This window comes from Acartia tonsa, chromosome 1 (genome assembly GCF_053477335.1).
Source record: "Acartia tonsa isolate MP-2025a chromosome 1, ASM5347733v1, whole genome shotgun sequence".
NCBI classification, from domain to species: Eukaryota; Metazoa; Arthropoda; class Copepoda; order Calanoida; family Acartiidae; genus Acartia; species Acartia tonsa.
The window spans coordinates 59,726,304-59,752,201 of record NC_137260.1 but is presented as its reverse complement, the minus strand read 5'-3'; the positions used below and the strand labels follow the sequence as shown (position 1 = coordinate 59,752,201).

The window sequence follows — 25,898 nt, the reverse complement described above, 5'->3', positions numbered from 1 at the left end:
GGGGGGGGAGGGTAAAAAAAATTAGCGGCGCGCCATTTTAACCCCCCTAAAACCGAATTACCTTCCCCCCCCCTTAAAAAAAAAAACAATTTTGACAATAACTAACATAGCAATAACCATCTTATGAGTATATTTTGCTTAAAAAGAACAGTCAATTATAATTCAGATTAAAGCTGGAAATTTGTATTATATTATATTTTCCTTAATATATGTTTTTTAATGTTAATTGACAAGCAAGAAAAAAAGGTTTCTAAATACTTACATGTCGGATATATTGACCTTAGTTGTAGAAAAGCGAGCTGTAAATAAAAGAAATTAATTTGAAGAATTTTGTATTCGCAAGGTTTCGTGATAATTTTATAAGATTTTACAAGGATGGTTAGTGTTCAATAGCAAGCGAGATCAAAGTATGAAAATTACACTTATAATAGAAAAGATGAGTAAACTTTAATACAGAAAGATGAAGGATACAGTAAGATAAGGATAATATCAAGACATTCTCAGTGACTAAATAAGATTACATATTTACAAAGTCAAGTGCACCGCCATTTTGCAGAAAGATATTTTACAGATAAAAGGTATTTTTAAAATACTGACAGTTAAATAAGACTTGTTGGGTAGCTTTGGAACTAAAATCACACTTAAAATTCCAAAGGCAACTAAAATCTACATATTTAATCACAATGCAAACAATAATTTAGTTTATTTATCACTTGGGAATTGTCTTTTTGGTTAAAACATTTTGTATAGTTTTTGCACAACCACTTTTAAGTGTCTTTGTTTAATGTTTTATAATATCACAACAATATAATATCATCACTGTTTATTGGTCATTTGGAGCATCATCTGCTAAACCTAAATATTATAACAGAAAATAATATTAAATCAGTTAAATCAAGACAATTATGTGCATAAGTAGCGCAGCATTGGAAGTTAATAATAGCTTATATAAGAAAAATAGTAAACCTTGTTAACTAAAAAGGTGTTTTTTTCAGCTATGAAGGAGTAACAAACTGACATACGGATAGTTAGACATAAGAACATACTCTAGGTATAGAGTAGTTTTATTTATCTTTTTTGGAGGGGGGAAGGGGGGGTTGAATGAAAAAATCCTCAAAAATTAAAATCTTTAAAGAACGTGTCCTAACTTTTGTGATTTTTTAACCCTCTGTGACGAGCTCCCAAAGTTCAAAGTTTTGATTCAACGGGGTTCAACAAAATAGATTTTTTCTTCAATAGTAAGAGGTCTACAAAAAAAAACGATGGCATATCTAAATTCTAGGGATCATTTTACATCTACTACTTACTAAAGCACCGACTAACTATTTTTAAAAAATCACAAAAGTTAGGACACGTTCTTTTACAAATTCTGATAATTTTTAATTAATTCGACATTTTACCTTTTTCTTCTTCTCTTAATTGTGACAAAGAATAACCTAAAAAAAAATAAAGTACAAAATTAAAGGGATTTGTAGTGGTTGAAACGTTTGAACACTAAACTTAATGAAACAACCAATCAAAATTCACTTAAGTCCCCAAAGTTGTTAAGTTAACGAATAAGACAAAGTTATTATAAAACTTTGGGGACTAGTATGCCCATTGTCCCCTCTTTCACTCTCTCTGACAAAATCAACTCGGAAAAGAAAAAAACAAGAGCACGATGATGTAATAGTGATTTTAAGGCAAAATTTTTGGACAGTCTCGCCCTTTATTTATGTCTTTTGAAGCATGACCAACAGACAGACTTAACTATGAATAGATTGGATGCGCTTATTTCACAGAAAACTTCATTTACAATTGCAGCTTTCTATCCTCAATGGCAGCCAAGAAAATCATATTTTATCATAGCATCAAGGACTTACTGACTGGCGGACGGACAGACAAAGTGAATTATATAGTGGCTTTGCTACTAACAATACCTTTACTCTGTGAACACTGTATTCTGTGTTCCATATTCTTATTTCTTTCTTTTTTGTACATGAATCCCAGCGCAACTACACAAACTATGTAATTTATCAGCCATTTTCTATATTAACATGTACAGTTTCTGTCTGTCTGTTGGTCATGCTCCGTATGTGCTGTTATTCCTGTGTGTTTTGCCCTTTCTATTTTTTTTGTGTGTGCTTTCCATTTTTCTCTTGACAGGGATGATTTAACTAGGGATCGGCAGCCGCGCATCAGCCGCCTGTAAGCCTCAGGGAAATCAACCTTTTAAAACTATTGAAATCAGCTGGAAGTCTAATTATCACCCAAATATGGTAATCCATTTTTTGAAAATAAATTTTAAAACTTATTTTAATTTGAGGCATAGTCGCGGCTGCCGAGCCCTTGAATCAACCAACTTAATTTGACCTACTTCTGCGGACAAAATCTAGACTTTTTGTTTAAGTCGTTTATGAGATCTTAACGGACACACATACATACAACTAAATACTTTATTATATAGAATAAATTAATAAAATTTCTCACCGAAAAGAACAACTACGACAACAACAAGAGTAACAATTAGTCCCAGAGAAGCTCGGTTTATTACTTGACCTGAAATATTAATACAATCTAGGATGACAACTTCCATAAAAAAGAAGCTCTGAAATCAAACGGTATTACAAACGAAAACGTACACTTGTAGAGTGTCAAAACTTATGGGCGAAATATTAATTTAAAGGCATACACAAAATTGCGTAAATAAAGTATTCTGTTCAAGGACTAATTACAATTTTAGGTCTTAATTATAGAGATTCTTTGCTTAAATATTGTAACTTGATGTCCAAGGAGTCAATGTTCCAAAAATCAGATGAATAGGCTAAATATATCATACAAAAAGTAGCTACGCTTTTTAAATTGCAAGGAAGTGTTACAGGATTAGGACTAGGATTATATTAGGACAGCAAAACAGATGGACAGACAAAGTTAGTTGATCGTATTGGTCATGGAATTCTCTAGACAAATTATCCATCTCCAAAATTGGACAAACAGCCGGACTAGGTGACTTGTACACTAGATTTTCAGTGATTTCAAATTCCGTTTATTTATCTATGTATAAAAAAAACATTGTAAAAATCTGATTGTCGATAGAATATAAAATGTAAAAGACAGTCGGACAAATAAATATTTTAGATGGCTAGAAAAGCTGCGACGATTTTTTTAAATAGTCAGTGGAATCGTGTGTTTTGATTTGGATTGAGGCAGAGGACCTAAAGTCCAAGCTATTTGTAATTTTTAAAGTATACCTGGAAGGCACTGACAAGTATAAATTCCATCGTATTCATATCCTGTGTTACATTTCTTCCATTCTATAACAAATTTTAAATTACATTAGAATGCATTCTGACTATAGGTATATTATTAAAGTTAAAGAATAGAGGGGGCATGAGCTCTATGTAACTCTACCCACAAGTTAAGGATCCTCTGTTTTGTATTGGTTATATTTGAAATCAACTAATAGCGTCGGAAATATAAACACAGCTGACTCCCTCAAAAAGAACAGAAAGCTATAAAACAAAAATGGTTTTCACCACTTGGGGTAGTCGGTATTAAACATCTATACTATTTCTTGTATATTTGTCTTTCTGTAATGCTCAAACCAAAGTCCTACATAAAAGTAAAATAGTCTTCCAAAGATGGAGAAAAATTAAAAATACTTCTTCCAACAATATACCTTTTCTATTTTTTTCTTTTTTCTTTTTATATTTCATTTGTTTTTCCCTCCCCACTTTTGGTAAACCTTCCCCACTTTGTAAGTAAAAGCCAAAGTTCATAGTATTTTTAGTAGCGAAGCTACTCTATAATTGCCTGTCTATCAGTTCTTCCATAAGGCTATGAAGGAAATGCGATTTTCTCGGCTACTATTAAAGATAGAATTCTAAAGATTCTTTGTATCAATGAATATCAAGTATATAATTTACTTTGTCCTTCAGTCTATCAGTCATGCAAAAAAAAGGCATCAAAAACATTTTTTCATAAATGTTTCGTGTGAATTATTGCATATTTGGGTCACCTCCGGGTTCTAGGGACAAATGTAATCCTTTATCACAGGACTACAATCTCTCACCAATGTCTCCTTTCCAGATCAGTGACGCATTAATCTCTGTTCGGCGAGTATATCTAACCTTAGAATGGTGATATTATATTACACCGATCCTAAATCCAAGTTCGCTTAAGAGATAATCTTTTGTTTAGAAGCCCTAATCCGAAAATGGTATCAAAATATTACTGATAACTTTATATTGCTATTTAATCTGAGAACTTTTTATTCCTAGGTATCTAACTTTGCCAACACTTTTAAACTGGAAGTATCTATTGTGGTTACTAGAGTCATGCGAACATGACTACAATATTCCGTCCTGCTGCCTGTATCCCCGTGAGGCGTGTAGTTCTTTGTTAGGTACCTTTGTCAGGTAAGAAAATCACTAGGCTAGCTCCGAACCGATCTTCCAGAGTATTAGCAAAATAAAACTACCTTTAAGACGTGAACTTATTCAGAGTTCTTATTCGAAAATGTTAAATTGTCCGAATAGATAACGATCTCCAACCTTTTTGGACTTCAGAAGCTTGAGGGAAGATCCGGTTTGTTAGTATCGGCCTTCAGATAATGAGCTATCATCAACCGTAGTGGCGGGGCCACCACCGTGCTTTCCCTTTGTTATTCCTATTTAGTCCCGTAGTAACTTGCAATTTAATGGTGCAGGGCACCAAGCTATAGGAGTTCTCTTCAGAACAAAAACTTGGAGATAACTATCCGTTCGGATGCCTAAGCTTTTAGGCCCTAAGAAGGCCTTATCCTTAAATATATCTCAATTGACCAACATCAAATGATATTCTACAATTTATTTAACAAAGTATTTATGAATTTATCTAACAAAACTTTTTATTTTTTAGGTGTGTTTTAAATGAAAATCCTAAGTTTGAGCCGCCAAGACCCTCAAGAAAATTCCAAAGAAAGAGAAGGGAGTCTTCCCTTAAATTTTAGAATTTTTTAAAGAGTATGTGTAATATAGTAATTCCGTATCACGACTCACTGTTTCTCTTTTCCAGGTTTACTTTTATAGGCCCTGAAGCCTTAGGAAAAAGAGAGACAAAAAGGATGACTTTTATTTTTGTGTTGATTTTTATGTTTTAGGGAAATTGGCGACCTGATTATTAAGATTTTGCATTTTAAAAGTGTGTGCATATCTCAACTAAATTACAATAAGCATTTCATAAATTAGTAAGATCACATTTTATTTTATTTTACATCAAGAATACATTAAACTATTGGTTTCAAATTAGTTTTTTTTTTTAATAATGTTTTTTCAATGTCATCTTTAATTTTACAAATTTTCATTCTTTTAATTTAGTTTGTTTATCTCGAAACCTCTAATTTTATGATTCTTGTGTTGTTTTACTAATGTTAATTTATACTGATAATTTTTGCTAATAATTTTTTAGCTGTACTATGACCATTCTATTAAAAGGGGTATTGTCTCTCACTTTACCTTTTAGGGTCTTCGTTTTATAGATCTTATTTCCCCATTTTAATAAATAGGTCTTTATACGTGCTTTTTTACTTAAATATTATATTAAATTGTTTTAAATTTGTCTAATTTTGATAATATTTTATAGTCTTTTATTTTCATTAGAATAAATACATAATTTAAGGTATGGGTTGGATTTTTCCCCAGCAAAGCTACTCTACAAGTTATTCATAGAATCGGTTTAGGGGAAAAGGACGAACCATGTACCCCCCTCAAAAAGAAAAGCTCGATTATAACACGTTTCAAGAGGCTAAGGATGACCCGTGTTTCATACAGCCTTGGTTTTTGAGGTGTTTTAAATCATAGGACATCTTTCGTTTATTATTTTAATGATTTTTTTGTGTTTTTTGTACAAAGAAAAATTACTAAATACTATATTTACGATATTGTTAAGGTTTTTATTTCATAAATATAAAGAGACCAAAAATACTTATACCGATGGCTAAATGTCGTCTTATCTCACATATTTCGCGAATGCCGCGTACACTCCAGAGTACGCCATATTGAATAACCATGCCGGTTTTAGTTTACTTTAAGGTGGCGGCACGCTGAAATTTTTTATTTTGTAGAAAGGGAAAAATACAGTGAAAATTCACCTTTTTTAGGTTAAAAATATGAAAAAAGCATGTGTAAATGCATAAATAAAGGCTAGGTGATAATTTCAATATATTTTCCCTTCGAATTAGCCTTCGGTGATAAGTTTTTTGTCTTGTCGAATGAGGAATCAATTCTTCATGTTGATATTATTAAAAGTGATTCTTATTTTTCAGAATTTTTCGATTATTTTCCGCGACCTCATTTCCTTGATTTGTGCGAACTTATTTTTGTCAGGCATTATGTTAAACGAAGTTGCCATGGGGAGGTTATACTCGGTCCTGGCCGAGTATAATCTCACCATGCAACAGTTTAATGCCCTAAACATCTATACCGGCGGTAAGCTGGTAGAGATGTTAGGTCAGCCAGGCAGGGATAAGGAGGAGGACCGGTTGTTTCTGCAGGTAAATATACCTTTTTTATTGTTCCGGCACTGATCCTTAATCCTGTTCTTTCTATGGAGACTTTTTTACTATAATAGATAATGTTTTATCAAATGAATATTTCAATCACAATAATGTATTCCCTTAATATTAATAATTTTGTATTTATTAGGATCAGCTTCTGTTTTTGGTTTAGCTTTCTTCTTTTATTTGCTGATTTTAATAAACATAAAATGTTACTACATTAATTACAATATTACTTTAATTACAATATTTTCGGTCATTATCGCTTAGTTTCAACGTAAATCATTTATATCAGTTTTCTTAAAAATTCTCTATTCCTTAATTTAGAATTGTATAATATTTAGTCTCCCTATGGCGGTAGATAAATATCTTTTTCGGACTAAATTTTATACTTATTTTTTAAAGAAACTTTTTTCATTTTCATAGTCATATAAAATTTCAAACATCCCTGTATTACACTTATCGCATAACAGTTGTTTTGTGTTTGAATTTTATATTTTATTTATTTTATTCTGTTTTAATTATTCTTTTTTGATAAGTAAATGATTTTCCTTTTTTCAGAATACGTTGTATCAGTTAGAGAAGGCCGGGCTTGACATGATCAGCCCTGCTGATCCCGTGTCCGGAGACGTGTTGATTGCCACTTTGACTCTTATCTCTCTGCTGATCGTCCTCCTTTCTGCGAAATTCCGTAAGTGCATAGTTCGTTTTATTCGATTTTGACCGATTTTTTAATATATTTTAATTTTACTACTTTATTTGCTGAAAGTAAAATACTCAAACAATTTAGCCTCTTTTATTTGTGTATTTTTCAATCAGTTTACCATATTTTAAATTATTGGTCAAAGGAACCGTCTGATCAATGTCACCCTTTTCCACTTATATTATTCACATAAGAGCAGCTAGCAGTGACAGAAAGGTATTATTGATCAGATATTTCCCCGAATATATTATATATATTATCGTATTTTATTATTTTAGACAACTTAATTATAGAGTAGTTTTTTCCCTTTTTTAACTTTAGGTTTTTGTGGTTTTTTAGCCAGCATTAGCTTTTTCGTGTTACCTTAATTTTTAAAATTTTATAAAATTTTCCCTTTTAAAAGTAGGAAATTTTGCTTTGGATTATTGAGTAAGAAATAAATTTTGTTTTGGGTTTTGATTAAAAATGAATTTTGCTTGGGGTTTTTTGGGTAAAAATTTGTTTTGGGTTTTTTGAGTAAGAATAAAATCCTTTTTTGCGTTTTTGTTTCCAGTGGTAGATTTTCATTACATTTAATTTTGTAGTCGTTTGACGGTCCTTTTTGTTGGAATCTTCCTGGTCTCGTGTATTTTTTTCTTGTGGTAGTCGGGATTATTGTGGAACATATTGAGTTTTTTGTCTATCATTTGTTGTGTAGCCAAGTCCAGTTGGTGCCTGTTGAGGTTTTTTATAATTCTTATCGTTCTGCATACAGTTTTTCGGTTTCCTGGTAGAAAAGACATAGGCCCAATTTCTATGTCGTACACAGGGATTTTTAGAAACCAATTTATGATGAAACGCCCGTCCCGTCTGGCTTCATTTGCCAAGAAGGTCCATTTATGTTCCCCAAATACATTATATTGTTGTCTTAGTATTAGGGCAACTTCTGACATTTTTCTGCAATCTTTGTAGCTTCCTAACCAGTTATGTGTACACAAAACATTGTCTCGGTTAAAGTCTAGATAGGGGATCTCGGTTGTTTTAAGATATTTTAGTTGTTCTTGGTATTTTTTATCCCATAGTTGGAAAGGATCTTCAACTTCCGCGGCTGTTACAGGTAGTTGGCTAACGCTGTCCATAGGGGTTGGTTGGTCCATTGTACACGCCATGCTTGGTTGGTTTATCTGTTGAGTTGGTTGAGGGGCATTAGCTATGTCCTTGTCTATTTCAGCAAAGAGGTCCTCTAACATGTCGCTATAGTCAGGGAGATCCTGAAAGGTAAGGTTTAATTCCGTTTCTATGGTTTCTTCCAGGCTTGGTGATGATGGTTCTAGCGTATTCGCAGAATTTGCCGGGGCATCTTTGCAGTCAATGCCAAGAACGCTTTTGACTATGGTTTTTCGATAGTAGTTTAGGTCTTGACCGCCAAAGTTGAGTGGTTCTCCCCTGATCAAGGCAACCGCCGTTTTACAGACGTAAAGGCCACATTCATTTAGATTTGTTTGTTGTGGCGCATCGTTGACGATACTAACGGTTACAGGCGTGTTTAGAATTCTTTCTTCTACAAAAATGTTGTGTAATTTTTGCAGACTTTCAACAATACTTTTTCTATGATCTGCTAAGTCCCATTGAAGGAGCGAGTCATAGTATGCTATTTGATTGCTTGATTTATAAACTACGACGAGAGCCCAGTGGTTTCCCCTTAGGTGAAGGGGAATTAGGACTACTTCTCTATTTAACATGGTATTTAGTTGTCCGTCATATATTTGGTTTAGTTCCTCTCGGCTGTTGCTTTTTAGAAATTCGCCAAAGTAGGTATGTAGAATAGAGACATTTTCAAGATGACCAAGTTCTTCCAATAGAAAAGCAAATATTACTTCCCCTCCCATCCATTGATTAGGACTCATAGTTAACATTTCAGCTGGGGTAATTGGACGTTTGTATTTTGGGGTATAAACGGTCAAATTCCTCTCAACCAATTGCATTAGTTCTCCGGATGGGAAATCTATATGTTCAGCTGATAACATCAGCTTCCTTAAGGCTTCGGTTAGGACAGATTGGTATTGTCCCTCGGGATAGGTTTCAGATTGTCCAACATGATTATTTACCCCCTCAATTGGAGCTGTCGTTCCTGAAAAGTTATCAGCCATTGTCAATCCTCTCAATTGTCCACCTGAGCGTGGCTGGGATAGGCGGGAGTGCCCTGACAAATACAGGTGGTAGAACCACCCTGAGCGGTGACGCTGTATTTGCGGGACTTTGCAGCCGCAGCTAATAACTTCTCGTCTTTAGGAAATGCACACTCTGATTGTTCATTCTAAAAATATTTAAAAAATCATTAAAGATTCTGTATCCTTTCCTTTATCCCGGATTAATGTAGCCTTTTTTGATTAAGAGCAGGAAAATTATTAATTAGTGATTGGAGTGTATCAAAATTGTTTAAAAATTTAGTTAAAAATGGAGAAATAAGCATTGGTTTTTGAGGCATCAGGTGGTAATTTATCACGTATGACTTATTAAAATTATTTCTTAATGGAAAAACTGTGGTTTACCTTAAAAATTGTTCTTTTACAAAACTATTTCTATTCGAATTATAATCAATAAAAGCCAAGCATAATTCCAGATAGATGTGTCCAGCCTCAAGTCTTAATTGTAACTGATTTAATTTGATTTTGAATTATTCTTTACATTTTTTAGAACAATATGGAGGTTTTTTTATATGTTTTTATAATTAAGCAAAATTTGACTTTGTGACATAATAATGTTAAAATTTGTGTGCCGTAGTTTTTGTAAAGTAGTCATTTGCGTTTTAAATGTCTAGTTATTGTCTTTTGGTCTTTTTTAGAATTTTAATGGTTTTTTGGTTACCCTGGTAATTTCTGGTACTGCGTGGATGTTGTACAATTTTCCTAGTTTGTCGGTCTAAAAATATATATATATAGGTACCTAAAAATAAAATTAGTATTAAGGTAATTGGATGTATGTTTTTTCTATATAAACCTGGATCTCTTAATGATATTAATTAAGATTTTAGAGGATTTTATCTATTTTGTTAGAAGAATTTTTTAATGTACACTGGTGGCCGACCCTTCAAACGGCTGGCCCTTGGAGGTTAACGAGCTCATATTCAGTATGTCTAATTTCTTGTTCTTTGCAACAACAACATTTTGCTAAATTTTTTGCGTCATTTTTTGTGCAAGGGAACCATCTGAATTCTCCTTCGTTACTAATGAAATAATTACTAAAACATGTAACAATGACTATGAGCACGTTAAAACCTCCAAAGGAAACCCAAACGAAAATTGCCCACCAGTGTTGCACTATAAAATCGTAAATTACCCCTAAGATATCATTGAAAGATCCGGTTTTTCCAAAATATTTGTTAATAATGTCCGGCGTCATAAGAAAGCTGGCGATAGGATTTCCTTCGTGTTGGTAAATTTCACAGGTAGTGTTGCAGGCATAAGTTAGGTCCTCTATTAATTCTGTGTGTGCGTCTGCTGAGAATGTAAAAGTATAATCGCAACTTTTCATTGTGTCCTTTATGCATTTGTTGTCCTCTACTCTTATATGTCTTCCTAAGCAATATACAGAGTGATGATGGATTAGTGTCTTGTCACAAAGGAGCTCTGGGGGAAAGGTAGATGAAAAAATCGTCCTTTCTCGCAAAGCCCATTGTGGCACACCACCAAACCACATCGATTTGTATTTGTATCCATAATGTTTATCAGTATTAAAGGCCCATAAATAATCATCATGGTACAACATGCTTACTATAGGTTTATCAGCAGCTACTAAATCCACGCATTCTCGTAGTAAGGTGGGATCAATCACTTTAGGTTGATCCCCCAATGGGATAATATTAATTAGATAATTTGATATTAGGTCTATTTCTTCCATGATACGGCGGTATATTCTTTGTCTCAAAGGTGTTTTGGTTCCTTTTAAGATGTCATAGATTTTTTGTATTCTGAGGCCTAAGTCAAATTCCTGTAGCTTTAAGGTTTTTCTAAAGTTGATTTTGGAATAGAGTGGTGTGAGTCCACTATTTGGTATAGATTCTAGAGTATTCTGAATTTTTTCGCTATCTCGTGCTAAGCTTGCTAAAATTTCAGTTAAAGTGTCATATTTTGTTTCCAATCTTATTAATCTTTGTCTAGTTTCAGGAGTTTGTACTAAGTTTTTGATCTTTTTAATTTCACCGTAAGCTAGATTAATTTGAGACAGGACTTCTTCGGATGTTCTGAAGTCTGGATAATCAGATTCGTCATCACCTTCGCCACTGTCTCCTTTTTCAGATTGTTCTGACCTATCGTTATTATTTTGATCTCCATTATTATTATTTTGTCCTCCATTGTTATTATTTTGTCCTCCATTGTTATTATTTTGTCCTCCATTGTTATTTTCTTGGGATGATCCAGCATTGACTGGAGGTGTTTCACTGTTTGTTGGAGGTGCTTCACTATTACCAGGAGGTGCGGTGTTCGGTTCTGATTGTCCTCCATTGTTAGCTGGAGGTGCTTCGGAGCTTGATCCTGCCGGTGTTGCAGGATTTTCAGAAGATGGGGGAGTTTCATTTTCCACTTTTGGTGCGTTGATTGGTAAATTATTGCCTTCAAGTATTTGTCGTTTTAGAATACGATTTTGCTTTTTTAAATCCCTATTTTTCCCCATAGTTCTCTTGAATAGGCCTCTAAGATAGCGGTTTTTTAATGTTTTTGATTTTAACATTGAGTCAATGGAGATTATATTATTTTGTAATGTGATTTTTTCAGCAACAAGTTTTAGTTCTTTATTTTTTGCCACCGCTTTGTCATTTTGCAGAATTTTTTCCGTTTCAATCCCTTCATTGATGTATGAAGTAGCAGATTGAAGTTGTTCTTTTAATTCTGAAATCTCTCGTGACAATTTCTCTCTAATTTGTAAGATGTTTCTCCCATAGTCTTTTTGAGCATTTTCTTTTTCTAGTGTTAGGTCTTTGATAGTTTTTTGGCAATCTTCCAATTTATTTTCTAAAGAACCCCTTTTTATTTCTATTTCTTTTATTTCTTTATTTAGCCAGTTTACCTTATCATCTTTAAACCTATCTTTTTGGAATATTAAGGTATCTAATTGATTTTGAACTGTAGTTTTTTCGTTAATGGCTTTATTTCTTTCTAATTCTAGTCTATTTATTTCTTTTTGCAAAGCAAATATATTTTGATTTAATTCTTGGAGATTCTTTTCTAGAGTATTTGTCCTTTTTTCGCAATTCTCTAACCTTATTGTTAGTAATTCTTTATCGTTGTTAACCTGTTTGTTGTCTATTGTTAGTGATGTTACAGTACTTTTAAGTTCATTGAGACTTAAATCAGTACTTAATTTTTCAGCCGTTATTTGTTCGTATAATTCATTTAATTCTGCCCATCTTCCTTCCGCTGTGTCAGCTCTTGTTTTTTCAGCTGTTACTCTACTTTCTAGTGTTAATTTACTTCCAAATAAGGCATGATTTTGCGTTTCTAGGTCATCATACCTTCGACCTAAGTCCTGATATGTTGTAGATAAATGTGCTAAGCTTGCTGAACAATCTCGTTGTAGATTTTCTAGCCTGGTTCTTTCCTGTGTTTCTAGTTTAATGATGTTTTCTAAATCTTCTATATGATCTTTTAACCTTGTTATTTCGCTATCTTTACTAGCTGCTTGATTAACAAGTTGTCCTAGATGTTGTCTTAGATCAAAAATAGTTTGTAGTATATTTACGTGGTTGGGATCATCACACTCTGTTAGATCCACCTCCATTATTTCCTCTGTCAGCCTATTTAGTGGTATACATCTTAGCCCCTTTCTATTATTTTCCTCTTTAGGTAAAGGTTTTATTGAAGCATTACTTTCCCCACTGACTTCCATTTGTGATTCGGGATTATTTTCGGGTTTTATTGGGTTAGGGTCATCATTGTCAACCTCCATTTCCGTGTTAAGATTGTTTTCAGGTTTTATAGGATTGGCATTTGAGATGGAATCTTCCATGTCTCTGGATAGATAAGATTCTACGTCGGGTTTAGTTAGGATATCTTCAGGTATTATGGATGGAGGGTGTTCAGGTAAAGGAGGTTCTTCTTTTACAGGTGAAGAGTTTTCAGGTAAATGAGATTCTTCTGTCACAGGAGAAGAGTTTTCAGGTAGATGAGATTCTTCTTTCACAGGTGGAGAATGACCAGGTAGAGGAGCTTCCCCATTGGAGGCTGCATGGTTATGACCTTCCTGTGGTTCTTCAGGTTTGGGAGAAATCATAGGAGCTTCTGTTTTTGTTGTAGGATTAGTATTCGCTACTGTTGCTGAGCTCGATTTTTCCGTAGGGTTAGAGCTAGTTTCAGTAGTTGGAGGGGTTTCCGTTTTTGTTGTAGGGTCTGTACTTGCTGCTGTTGCTGTGCTCGATTTTTCCGTAGGGTTAGAGCTAGCCTCAGTAGTTGGAGGGGTTTCCGTTGATGGGGTAGATTCAGATTGTGTTGAAGGTAGCGTTGGAGGAGGTGATGGAGGTAAAGATTCAGATGTTGGTTCTACTGTTGAGGGTGATGAAGGGGGTTGTTCATCCCCTAGTTCATCTAGTTCACTTTCGTGAATTTCATCGCTATCGCTTTCAGAGTCGGAGCTCGAATTCATTTGAGCGTCAGAGTCTGTGTCAGGATTATAATTTGGGTCGTCATAATCATTATAATTATAATTGAGTCCTCCTAAATCCATGTTTTGACCCCCGTTGTCTTGACTGTCACTATTTGAATTTATATTATTTGAAGTAGAAGGGCCAGCTGAATTAGCACTAAGTAATGGAAGATTGTTTGAATCCAAAAAGTTGATTAAACCAGAAGTTGAGTCGCTGACATATCTGCGAAACACTTCGTCTGGCATTCCTTCCATTCCTAGCAATTTAGCTATGCCTTTTCTTACTTTCTTTTTTAGTACTTGGGTCTTGTATCTTTTTAAATCAAAATTCCCTAGTTTTCCTATTCTAAATAATTGTTCTCTTCTTAAATTTTCGATTCCATAATTTACTGATATACTTATTTTTAGTTGTTCAGATCTGGGTCTATCATTATATTGAGTAGGTGGATTGTCAAAACCGTTATTAAAAATTATCGCCAATATTTGTCTCATAGTGAAAGCTGGAAATGCTGGGTCTTCTATTGCTGGGGGTTTATTAGAAATTGCGGGGTCAAGACGTGGTTTTTTAGGTTCACTACGCTTTTTTCTAGTAGGACTTTCAGTGGTTATAGGGTTACTAGTAATAATCATGTCATACAATTCTATAATCAGATCCTCCACGTTAGCTAATTGACATATTATAGTGCCATTTTTGATTCTATCCAAACTATTTTTTAGGTCTAGTAATCCTATACCAATATGGTTCAGTTGATCGTTTAAGAAATATCTCCTAGCAATGAATTTAAAAGCTTGCCAAAAGCCATGTTGAATTTGATCTCTAAAAATGTTTTTAAACTCTTTTTCCCCTAGAATTTGTATTTTGAATTTTATGACGTCTTGGTAATAAGAAGGGAATCTTTCTACTGGTAGGTAGTGAGATTCCTTGAGAAAACTGACCTGTTCCCCTTGTAACACACCACTACTAGCCCCAAATAGTAGGGATAGGATTAACAAAATCATTTCCTAAAAGTAGAAAAAGTTTTTTAGTTTTTCGTCTAGTTTTTTGTGTAACCACTGAAAGTCATACATTTTTAATCGTCCTAATACTTCAATTTATCATAATGAATACGCAATTTTCTGTTTACAATTGCATTAATCGGATAGTCAGGTGATATCAGACAGTGCAGGTAGTCGATCCATAATTTGTTGTAGTCTGATTTGATGTGTAATCCATTGTCTTTTTTCAAGTCTAACACATATTTCAGTATTATTTTTTGAGCGGTCTTATTCCCTCCTAAATTTCGGAAAGAGAACAAGAAGTTCCTTTTGCACAGTTTTTTCAAAAATTCCATATCTGCACAAAATATTTCGTCTATGTCTAGGTTGATTAGTATGAAGTTGATCCAGTGGCGCAATGGCACCACTCGGACTATCGGTACTTTTGTTATGGTGAAACAATGTTTTAAAGTTAATTGCATTGATGACACTGTATCATGGATTGTTTTTAAATCTTGTGTGTGGTGGTCAGGATCTTGGCAACACGTATAGATAAATCTTGGGGAGGTTGGCAGAATCACGATTCTTTCCTTCATTTCTGACACTTCCATCCCTTTCTTCCTGAGATTTTTAATCAGGAACCTTAGTAGTCTTTTCATACATTGTATGTAGGATATTGTTTTGTCGTTGTCGAAACCGGTTGTATTTTCTGGGTTGTGGTGGTCATTTTTACATTGGTTGACAAATAGAGAGTTTCCTGTTAAATTTAACAGTATTAGTGTGTTTTTGTTTAATTCTTTTCTTAAGGATTTAAAGAAATTTCTTTTTATTTCTCTTTTTCTGGGGGGTAAGTTTGATGAATATAACATTTGTACATTTGTTAGAAAAAGAAAAATAAAACCTGCCTTTTCAAGTTCGGACCTTACTCGTTGAAAGTAACTTCCCCCTATGCATATAACTTTTTGCTTTTTATATGCACGCGCCATCTTTTAATCTCTGATTTATGTGCTGTGCTGAAACATAAAATAATATAATTGCTTTTTTAAAATGATATCAATTAATAGATTTATTGAGTATTGGTCCGATCTTTAAAAGGTTTATCTTATTTTATTTGTAATGTTTTATTAATTTTGATTTATTTTTAGTTTTGCCGAAAGACAAGCTGAAGGCCTTCTCCCGGCGTTTTTCCCTGGCGTTTGGTCAGGTGTTCCATCTGCGGTCACGTCCGGGGGGGGCCGCCGACGATTATCAGCTTGAAGATATCGAAGCCCCTATGAACAACCCCGCTGTTGAGCGCGAAGCTGCTGTTGTGGAGGACGCTCCCCCAGCTTATTGTTCTATTATGTGGTAAGTAACTTTTTTAAGTATCGGACTTATTTTAATAAAGTGTTCTCAATAACCCGCTAATTTATCTCGATTTTAGCGTTTTATTATCTAAAGACATTTAACAAGAGTTTTTTAATATATTTTTTGTTATTTCTTTACTAATTTATTTATGTTATTTTCAGATTTTTCTGCTTTCCCAGATCTGCCTGGGGTATTCTTTGGCCATTTGGCTGTATGCTAATTTTACCATCTATCTTATCTGCTGTTTAGCAGATTGCGAGGTAATAATTAGAATTTTGATATATATATTGCTTTTTTTATTTAGTCAGTGAAATTATACACTGAAATCTTACAGTTTTTGATTAGTTATTGTTATGGATCCCAACTACGTTTACGACGAGGATAGTAGTGAGGAGATTGGTGTTGATCTCCATGATCGTTCGTTGGATTATCATAAAGATTTCTTGCGTTGCTTGGAGCCTTCTGTAGTTAATGTTATTTGTAGGTAATGATTATTTTTTGTACTTTTTTAGAAGTATTTGTTAGAGTAAGAATAGTATTATTTATTAATTCTATCTTTTTTTTTTTTTTTTTTTAGTCGCTACCAACATCCAGCGCCGCCTCCTGTCTTGTTTAACTGTTCCGAATCTATACCGGCTTTGAAGGAGGCGCCCGTGAGCGGCCTTCGGTCCGCTTGCCCAGCACTCTTGCTGGTTGGGGCTGGCGTTGTGTGTTTACTTTTGGTTATTGTGGTGAGTACCTTTTATGTTTTTTAAGTTTCAGTATATTTGGTTTTTATAACCTATGGTGCTTTCCTCCCTGCTTTTTATTTTAGAGTTTTTGGGAAGTTATTTTTGGTCTATGTTTGACCTATTGCCCCATTCTTATCTGTTTATAAGTTTGGAAGCTAGTTGCCCTTTTTGATTTGAGCTAAAAGACCTCTTTTTTCTTTTATTGAGGAAATAAGGCCGTATGCATACTTTTACCCTTATTTTATTTGAATGAAACTTTAAAGGATTTTTTATTAACCAAAAGATTTAATGTTATTTGCAATGGCAAATACTCTCCCCCTGTGGCAAAAAAAAATTACCTTTTAGGGGTATTTTGACGACATATATGTAGCTTTTATATCTCCTTTAATTATTTAAATTCCAGGGATGTAGGGAGGGAGGGTGTATTTGTTGAAAATTATTTTCTATCTATCTTATAAGTGATTATTTGTTCAAGACTAGTAGCGCTTTTTTACTGACTTTTAGAATTTTGCCTGACTGAGTATTAGTGATATAGATTTAGTCGAGAGAAAGATAGATAGGATTTGCTATTTCATTTTATTTGCTGCTTTATGTGGATATTAATTTGTTGCTATTTTATGTTCCTCTTTGTCTGAGGTTCGGTTATGGCTGGTTGTCCAATAGGAATTCGTTTTAAGGACAGGTTTAAGAGGTGTATTCGTGAGTTAAGTGCACGTGATTTGTTTTTATGCGATTGGGTTTTTGGTTTAAAAATAGTTTGCTGTTGTTTTGGTTTTATTAGTTGTGGTTGTTTGTTTGAAAATGCCTTTAACAGAGGAGGAGAAAGTTGAAGCTTTCGAGCTGAATAATAGCCATTTTGAGAGTTTGAAGTTGAATTTTACTTTCCTTTTGGATAGATTTCAAGATGAGGCCCGTTATGCTAGTTTTACTAGATTTAATGATCCAACGTTGCCTATAAGAATTAGGGAAGAGTTCTGGGTCTCTGGATTCTTTGGTCGTTTGGATAGCCTGTATGAGAGATTTCTTACCCTTCAGCCAGTATTTGGTGTTGATCGTGATTCTTTTATTGCTAATATTAGACCTATTGTTGATGGATATTATCAGCTGCGCGAAGAGTTTTATGCTAATATGATTATAAATTAGTTTGTTTTTTCTTTTTAATAAATATGATGTGTTGTATAATTTGTGTTTTATTTTAGTGACTGAATGTTGTTTTTATTTTAATATTCGAAATTAATGTTATTTGGTTATCATGGTTTAATATCTATGTGTTTTGCTAATGTTGACAAGTTTTATAGCAAGGATTACATTTTAGATGCAATATTAAATATTATTTTTAATTTTGCTAATTTTTTCTATTGCTGTTGTGTGTTAATGCTATAAGGATTATAACTCACATTTAGTAGTTTTATAAATTTAACGCTTTTGGGACAAAATTTTAATTTTACCTATTTATTCTAAGGTTTAAGTTTTTTGCTTGTTATTTGATTTTTTTGATATCGGTGTGTGTGTTTGTAATCTGTATGTGTGTTATTGACAATTTTAAGTATAAATATAAGTTGTGCTTTATGATTTTATCATTCTTTATTGAACTTTGGAGTAAAAATGTCTGAGAAGGATTCCATGGATGCGGATGTTTGTTATGAAAATGCGTATGCGAGTGCCTGTGAAGATTGGGATTTTATTCGAGAATACGAGTTTGGTTGTGCTCGGCAGCAGTTCGAAGCATATTTGGAATATCCTGGTGATGGTATCTGTATCTTGGCTAAAGAATGTTTGCGTGAATTGGATGTACTGTTCAACTATTTCAGCTTGAGCCGCCCCATCTTTGGAGAAACCAAGGGGGCTTTTATTCGAAAAATTAAGCCTATCTTTAAAAAGGTTGCAAGATTGGATCGATTTTTCCGGGATGCTATGGGCTTTGCTGGCCAGACTGTTTATGATTTTTGGCAAGAATATTAAAATTTAAATTTGTAGTTTAGTTTCAGTTTGTAGTGTTTTATAAAATTTATTGTCATAATTTATGAATAAATTTTGTAATATTTATTTATTTGTTGTTTTGTATGCTCGAAATATTTCTGATCTATTTTGTTTTTGTTCTATGGATGGTTTATTTAGTTTTGCGCGCGCGTATCTGGTGTGCTTAGAGTTCTAATGTTTTTTGGTTTTGGTTTTACTTTTAGTTTGTTAGCGAATATTTAAAAGAATGGCTGCAAGCGAAACTGTTAGATTAATTTGGGAGGATTTGACTAGCGTCATGAGGAATGCACATAGATATCTACAAATGAGGATTGAGACCTCTGATCCTACCGTTGATAGGCAGGAGGTGGTTAGACTATTGGGTGTTCAAGAGACTTTAGTCGCAAGGGTCTTGCTCTGTCGGCCTTTGCCAGGAGAAACTGAAGATGTTCAACTTGCTAAGTTGAAAACTGTAGAGGATGATGTAGAGTTTCACCAGCTCCAAGTTTTTCATGTTTAGACAAATTATTTGTGTTTCAAATATGCATTAATAAATGTGAAAATTATTTTATTTATTTTGTTTTATTTTTTGTTTTGTTTTAATAATTTTGCCGCCTCTTTTATTGTTTAGCTGCCTGCAGCTGTTGTGTAGTTTAGTTATTATTTTAATCGGTTTAAAAAGGGGTGTTTTTTATTTTCCAGGTGTGGTAGCTATTAACCTTTGTTATTTGGCGCGTTTAATTTGCGCGTGAATTGGTTTATCTTTGTGTTTTAGTTGATGTTTGCTTGGTTTGTTTTGTTTAATTTCAGTTGTGTTTGGTTGCTTATTGCGAAAATGCCTACATTTGCTAGTCGCGAGGCTCTAAAAGTTATTTATGGCGATTTCACTAGAAATATAGCCAAAATTGTGGTGGGTTTACAAAACGGCGAATACGGAGATTTAGCTTCTCAAACTGATCGCGATAATTTTAGAAGAGAGTTGCTGGATCTAGAATTTGAGTGGGTCAGCCGTTTCACACCAGATGATACTAAGCCTGCTACTTTTGGGGATGATTTTATCGAGTATTCGAATGATTACATTGAGTTTATCCGTCGAAGATTCGATTCAATTTCCAACAGGATCTGCGAGAAGACCAGCGGCAGCTTTCCTTGATTTTGAAATATTTTTCTTAATATTTCCAAATTGATTTTTCAATAAATTGTGGAAAACTATTTTTTATTTGTTTTTAAACGGCGTAATAATTTATTAATAATTGTTATTAAAAGGTTAGATTTATTTTATATTGTAAGATTTGTATTGGAAAGAATTTTAATGTTAGGCTTGCCGCTGTAATTCAGCGCATTAATATGTAGCATTCTATTAACCAATAGAAATTGATTAATGGCAGGTTAATGAGGTTTACTCGTGAGCTTTACTCGTATCTCTAGCTTTACGCACCTGGTTATTTTGGTATAAAAATGAATGGTTATTTGGTGTTTGAATCATTTATTTATTCTGTTTGAAAGATGTCGTTTGCAGAAAATGTGCTGGAAAATTCTAAAGCCTTACTTGTAAATGACCTTAATTTTGATAATTTGCAAACTCATATTAAGGTTTTATTGGATAAAGTGTTGGATGAAGTTAAATACGAGAGTGTGACCAAGTTCAACAATCCTGAATTGCCTATGAGAGTTAGGGAAGGTTTCCTTACTGGATTTCATGCACGTTTGGAACGCTTATATAGTGTCTTTCTCTCCCAATATCCCAGCTATGGTGACGATCGCGAGACTGTTGTCGTTCGCCTGAGACCTATTATTGATGAATATTTACGCCTACGCGAAGAATTTTTTATTAATATGATTATAAATTAATTTGTTGATTTTTGTTAATAAAGATTGTATTTTGTATGTTTATGTTTTATCTAGGTTAAGTGTATTTGCGTGTGTGTGTGTGCCTACATAGCACGGGTGGTGTGTGTGTGCCTTAGTGACCTTCTGAGATGTACTTTACTGCTAATTGGCTTGTGTGTGTGTATGCCTATATGGCGCTAGGGTGTGCGTACCCCTTAACTGAGTTGTGTGACGCAAACACACCAGTAGGCTAGGCTGTGTGAGTGTGTTTCAAAAATTCGCAAGTTGGATTTTAAATAAGCAAGATGGCGTCGTACTTATTCAAACTTGCATTGTTTGAATTAAATTTTAAATAATTTTGGATCTGTTTTATGTTCAAACTTGACATGTGTCAACTTTTTTAACCCTTTATTAGTTCTTACAAAAAGGGATGTTCATTCATTTACAAACAAGAATAATTTTGGAGCGAAACTTTCTCTAAAATTAGCTTTTTTCGTTCGTCGATATAGATTTTTTGTAGTAATTATTTTTAAAAGTTGTTTTTCTGTTTAGAACCTTTTTTATTTTTATAGAAACCTTTTTTGGATCGGTCCCTTTTCTAAAGTTAGCGTTTTACTTAAGTATTAACGTATAATTAAGATACACCTATCAACTAAATTTTTTGGAAATAAGCAAGTTTTAAAAATTTGCGTTTTCGTTTTAATAACAATCCTATTTTTCTGGGAGCGAAGCTTTTCTAGGCATCAGCCGCACATTCTATTGTTACAATTTTAATTAATTTGAGGCAAAACCTACTATTGTCGCTTAGAAACCTTTTTATAAATTTTTCTCGTTTTATTAATTATAGAATCAAAATTTCAATTAATTTTTAATTAACTTATCCCTATCTTTTTTAAATAGAGTTTATCAATCTTTCATAATTATTTTTAGACGACATATTAACTCATTTTGTGCTTATTGATTATAATATATTTTGATTAAATAAAGATTAACATATAATGATTATAATATTAATATGGTTAAATAAGATTAAATAAGGATAATATGGTTAAATATAGGTATCATGAATAAGGATTAAATATGTTGCTACTCTAGACTACCAACTAAGCTGATGGGTGCTAATTTTCTTAGCTGTCGTGACTTCTAGGGCCGTGGTCATAGCGTGGCACTGGTTGAACCGAGGCACAGCGGCGACGTCCTCTGTCAAGTTGTTGGCGAAGGTCGCCACTAGTTGGCCAAGCTCTGAAACCCCATGCTGCTAGGCCACTAGGCCTTTGCCGCTGCTCCCTGGGGTATTCGCCAAGTATGTTGCGAGTGTCGTGCTGGTAATGGTTAGCACGGTGTTCTTGAAGGTGTTGATAACGTCTATCTCGTCTATCCTGGTTGCGGTGAGCACGGCGGCCGAGGCTTTGGAGTCGGTTTCCTTCGTGATGGGGGAGCTCGTGTCGCTCTCTCTGAAAACGGCTGGGTTTATCTCGTCCCTCCCATACTGCAGAGTCCCACTCCCTAATGGCTAGGTGATATTTGTTTATAGTATGGTCGATGCTGGCTGCATGGTCAAGGAAGATTTTAGGCAGCCTTTCACTCCGAGGAGAATCACGGAACCAAGCGATCAAATTCTTTAAGAAGGCTTTCCATTCGCCGTTCTTTCGAATTTGATCGCTCAGCTGGTCATGAAATATCTCATCGGAGGTGGCGCTTTGGACCCATCTCAAGTCCCTGAACATTGCGTTGAAGTAGAAGATGTAATCATAGCAAAGTACAATCACATCCTCCGCCTTCATATCATCATGTACTAGTTCTATAAGTTTTTTCTTAGGGAAGCATCTAAAAAGTTCTGGTGAATTCACAACCATCATTGTTTTTCACTTAGTTTAAGTATTGTCTTTATTTTCTGATTTTTTACTGAAAATAATTTGTGTAGCTTATTTAAGTGAAGGATTGGTTAACTACTCTAAAGAGTTTTGTTGCCCTAAATTTAACCTAATTTGTGCGGCTAAACTTAGAATGATTCTTCTCAAATAAGGGCGTGCCATACGTTGATAGTTTAACTCCATATATCGATAAAGACGTGCTGCTGATTCCTGAGTAGCTTCGCTCTTTTTTAAGTTCCTACAAGCTCTGCAATGACAGATTTTAGCTTGTATGACAGCGTTGTACAATGAATCCAACTGTTGAATTAATCTTACTAGCTCCCAATATATACTCATGCGATCAGGGGACACTACTTGTTTGCTTTTTATTAGGTCTATTGTTTTTGAATGACACATGTTACATTTATTCTAACAAATGTGTTTTTTAATCACTTATTTTATTAATTGTATTTTTTATTTTCAGGTGACCTGTATTTGTAACTCCCTCAGCCTTTGGTGTGACTTGAGGAATGTTCGCCAGCTGTTGAAGAGATCTAAAACCGAAGAGGAGGAGTTAAAAATTCGCTATAGAACCTTGAATGCTAAAACCCAACGCCTGAGAGTAGAATGTTTGAGACTGCGGACTGAAATGCATGGTTACCAGCGACGTTATAACGTGGCTAAACAAAAGATGGATTTAATCCCCTTGTCGTTGCGCAACCCCACTTCAAGATCTCTGCCTTATTTGTACCCCATCGGATCCCGTAGCCTTCCCACCTCGCTCCAGGACATCTGCCTGTCCGGCTCGTGGCTGGAGCTTGATGTTTACAGCGAGGTGCAAGATGCTGTTACAAGACAAGGAACTGATGGACAAGATTTACCCTTGGAGTCCGACGAGCTTGAGCTTTCCGAAATTGGCCGCAATGACGAAAGGTGGGTTTTTAATTATTAAAGGAGAATAGCTACTATATAACTAGGATATTTGTCTTTCTTTAATTTAGCTAAGATTAAATACTTGACAGTGAATCTACTCTAGAACTAGATTTGTCGTCTGATATACTTCTCAGTATTCTATTTGCTTTATTTATTTTGTTAAATTTTCGGATATCCCGCAAGGTCAACACCTTAAAGTGTTTAGCAACCTTTCTGGGTAATTGATAATCGCCTATTAAATCCTCACGCAGTATTTTTACTTGCGTGGGGTTCACTTTCTTTGTAGAAGTGCTCCAGATATTTTTTATCGTAATTAGGGGTGTTCCTATATGAAGTATTACCCATACTATTAAATCAAAAACTGGTTTATTTTTTGCGTAGTATTTCTTTTTTAGATGGTCACGGCGCAGCACGCAAAACTGCCCCACTTTATAGTTATGGTCATGCCTATTCTTGTTAAGTTTTTTCAACAATTTTTCTTGTCTGTTGAAAATAAATTCTTGTGTTTCATCATGTAATTGCTTAAAAGGAATCTGATAATCCTCAAATCTCTTGGATAGAGATTTGGGGTCAAATGAAAAATTAGGTCTAAATAAATTATCATTTTGCACTATTCCACCTTCAAAACCATACAAACTAAGGTAATGGAGGTTATAGGGACTTAGCTTTGTTCCTATTAATTTTATTGTATTCACTATATGTATTACTGTGCTTAATGCTGTTTTAATTTTTATATCTGCGGCATGTGCCCTTGCAATTCGTACTAAATTTTGGATTACTTTAATCCTATTTTCGATATTGCCTCTCGAGGCACTTTTATAAGCAGCACTATCTAAAAATCTTGAGCCTATTTTTCTTAAAAATAAATGACTTTTAGAATTTTTGATGTTTTTGCCGTTATCGGCCCAAAAATTTTTGACATGTCCATGCAATAGAATGTACTGGCTTATGCCATTCTCAATATCTTCATAGTTTAGGTCTGGTAGATAATGCAATGTAATATACTGGGTGGCCACATCCATAAAAACCAGTATTCCTTTTATTCCATCTATTTTTGATTTCTTACTAAATTCCAATATGTCCATTGCTACTACCGTATTTCTAAATTTATTATTTCTATTAATTGAGGTTAATCTCTTTAATCTTAAGTGATTGTTTTTGGATTTTATACATGTACAACATAAACCTATATGGGCTTCAATTATTTTCCGCAATTTTGATTTATACTGTACATAAAATGTAGATGTTATATTATCACGAACCCTTTTCACCCCTGCATGTACCATATCACGGTGCATGCTTCCAGCCATATAGCCATAAAGAGGGTAGGGTAGAATTAATAAATTTTGTTTATATTTTAATGTCGTTGGATCGACGTCATTTGACAAATTTTCTTTTATTTGTAATTGTATAAAGGTAGATTTTTCAAAAATTCGCAGCCTTTCAAAGGTGGCATTTGCATTTGGTAATAATATTATGCTTTCTTCATATTCGGTGTGACTTTCAGTTTTATTTGACAAATTTTGTTCATTATCATGGGGTTGATTTAGAAATTCATTTACTATTTCTTTTCTCATTTTTTCCCTTTCTTCCCTGTCAGGTTTTTTATTAAGTTGTTGTTCAAAATGTGCCATTTGATCTGCCATAGCTTTATTTGAACTATGTCCTACTGTACTATGTTTTTGTGTATTTAATAAGACTTCAGAAAATGATTTTTTTGTATCTATGCTTATCCCTAAATCCTCGGTAGTTTCAATATTTAAACTTATGTTTGAGCTCGTGTTAATATTTTGTTCAATAGGGTCAGGAGTCAAGGGATCTATATTATTAAATTTTATTTGTTCATTATCTGGAAGACTATTTATTGGATTTTCTATTTTTTGTTCTTCGTCAGGAAAAATTGGAATAGGATCATTAATAATAAATTGTTCAGGAAAAATTGGAATAGGATCATTAATAATAAATTGTTCATCTACGGGCACTATATCTATTGGATTATTATCCTCAATTGCTATAGGGATTGGGTCATTAAAAAGTTGTTGATTTTTATCTAAATTTGTATCTTTAACCCCTGAATCAAAATTAACATTTTGGTCATCAATTTTATTTGAACTCTTTTCAACATGTGTCATATTGTCTGATGTCTCGGGGACAGGGATAGATTTACTTGTGCTTTCCTGCTGCACATTAATATTTTCTTCGGATGGATTTTTAGCAGGGACAGGAGGCAAAACTTGTTCTAGTAATTTTTCTGCCAAAGCTTTTGATTCTTGCAATTCCTTTTTACTAGGTTTTTTGGTTTTATTCTTTTTTGCCCTTTTATTGCGGGTTGTTAATTCCTCATATTTCTTAAGAACTTCGTCAGCTTTGCCTCTAGTTACTGCTAAAATTTGTACATCCGTGTCCTTGTTTATAAAGTTTTCTTTGTCCCGTAT

At 33.8% G+C, this 25,898-nt stretch overlaps 1 protein-coding gene across 3 annotated transcripts in view; it reads right to left on the bottom strand.

Annotated features, from left to right (window-relative positions):
- Positions 1-318: 318 nt before the first annotated feature.
- The window catches only part of LOC145325348 (uncharacterized), a 49,083-nt gene continuing 23,503 nt past the window's right edge, over positions 319-25,898 (bottom strand). For 2 of the 3 annotated variants that reach the window (XM_080168351.1, XM_080168358.1), the window contains 5 exons: positions 3,231-3,293; positions 2,470-2,538; positions 1,920-2,003; positions 1,401-1,436; positions 319-855 (listed from right to left, as the gene is read on the bottom strand). In XM_080168351.1, the coding sequence (XP_080024477.1) occupies positions 824-855; positions 1,401-1,436; positions 1,920-2,003; positions 2,470-2,538; positions 3,231-3,293 (284 nt within the window). In that variant the 3' untranslated portion in view covers positions 319-823. The remainder of the gene's footprint in view (positions 856-1,400; positions 1,437-1,919; positions 2,004-2,469; positions 2,539-3,230; positions 3,294-25,898) is intronic. The other variant, XM_080168366.1, reaches the window with a different exon arrangement.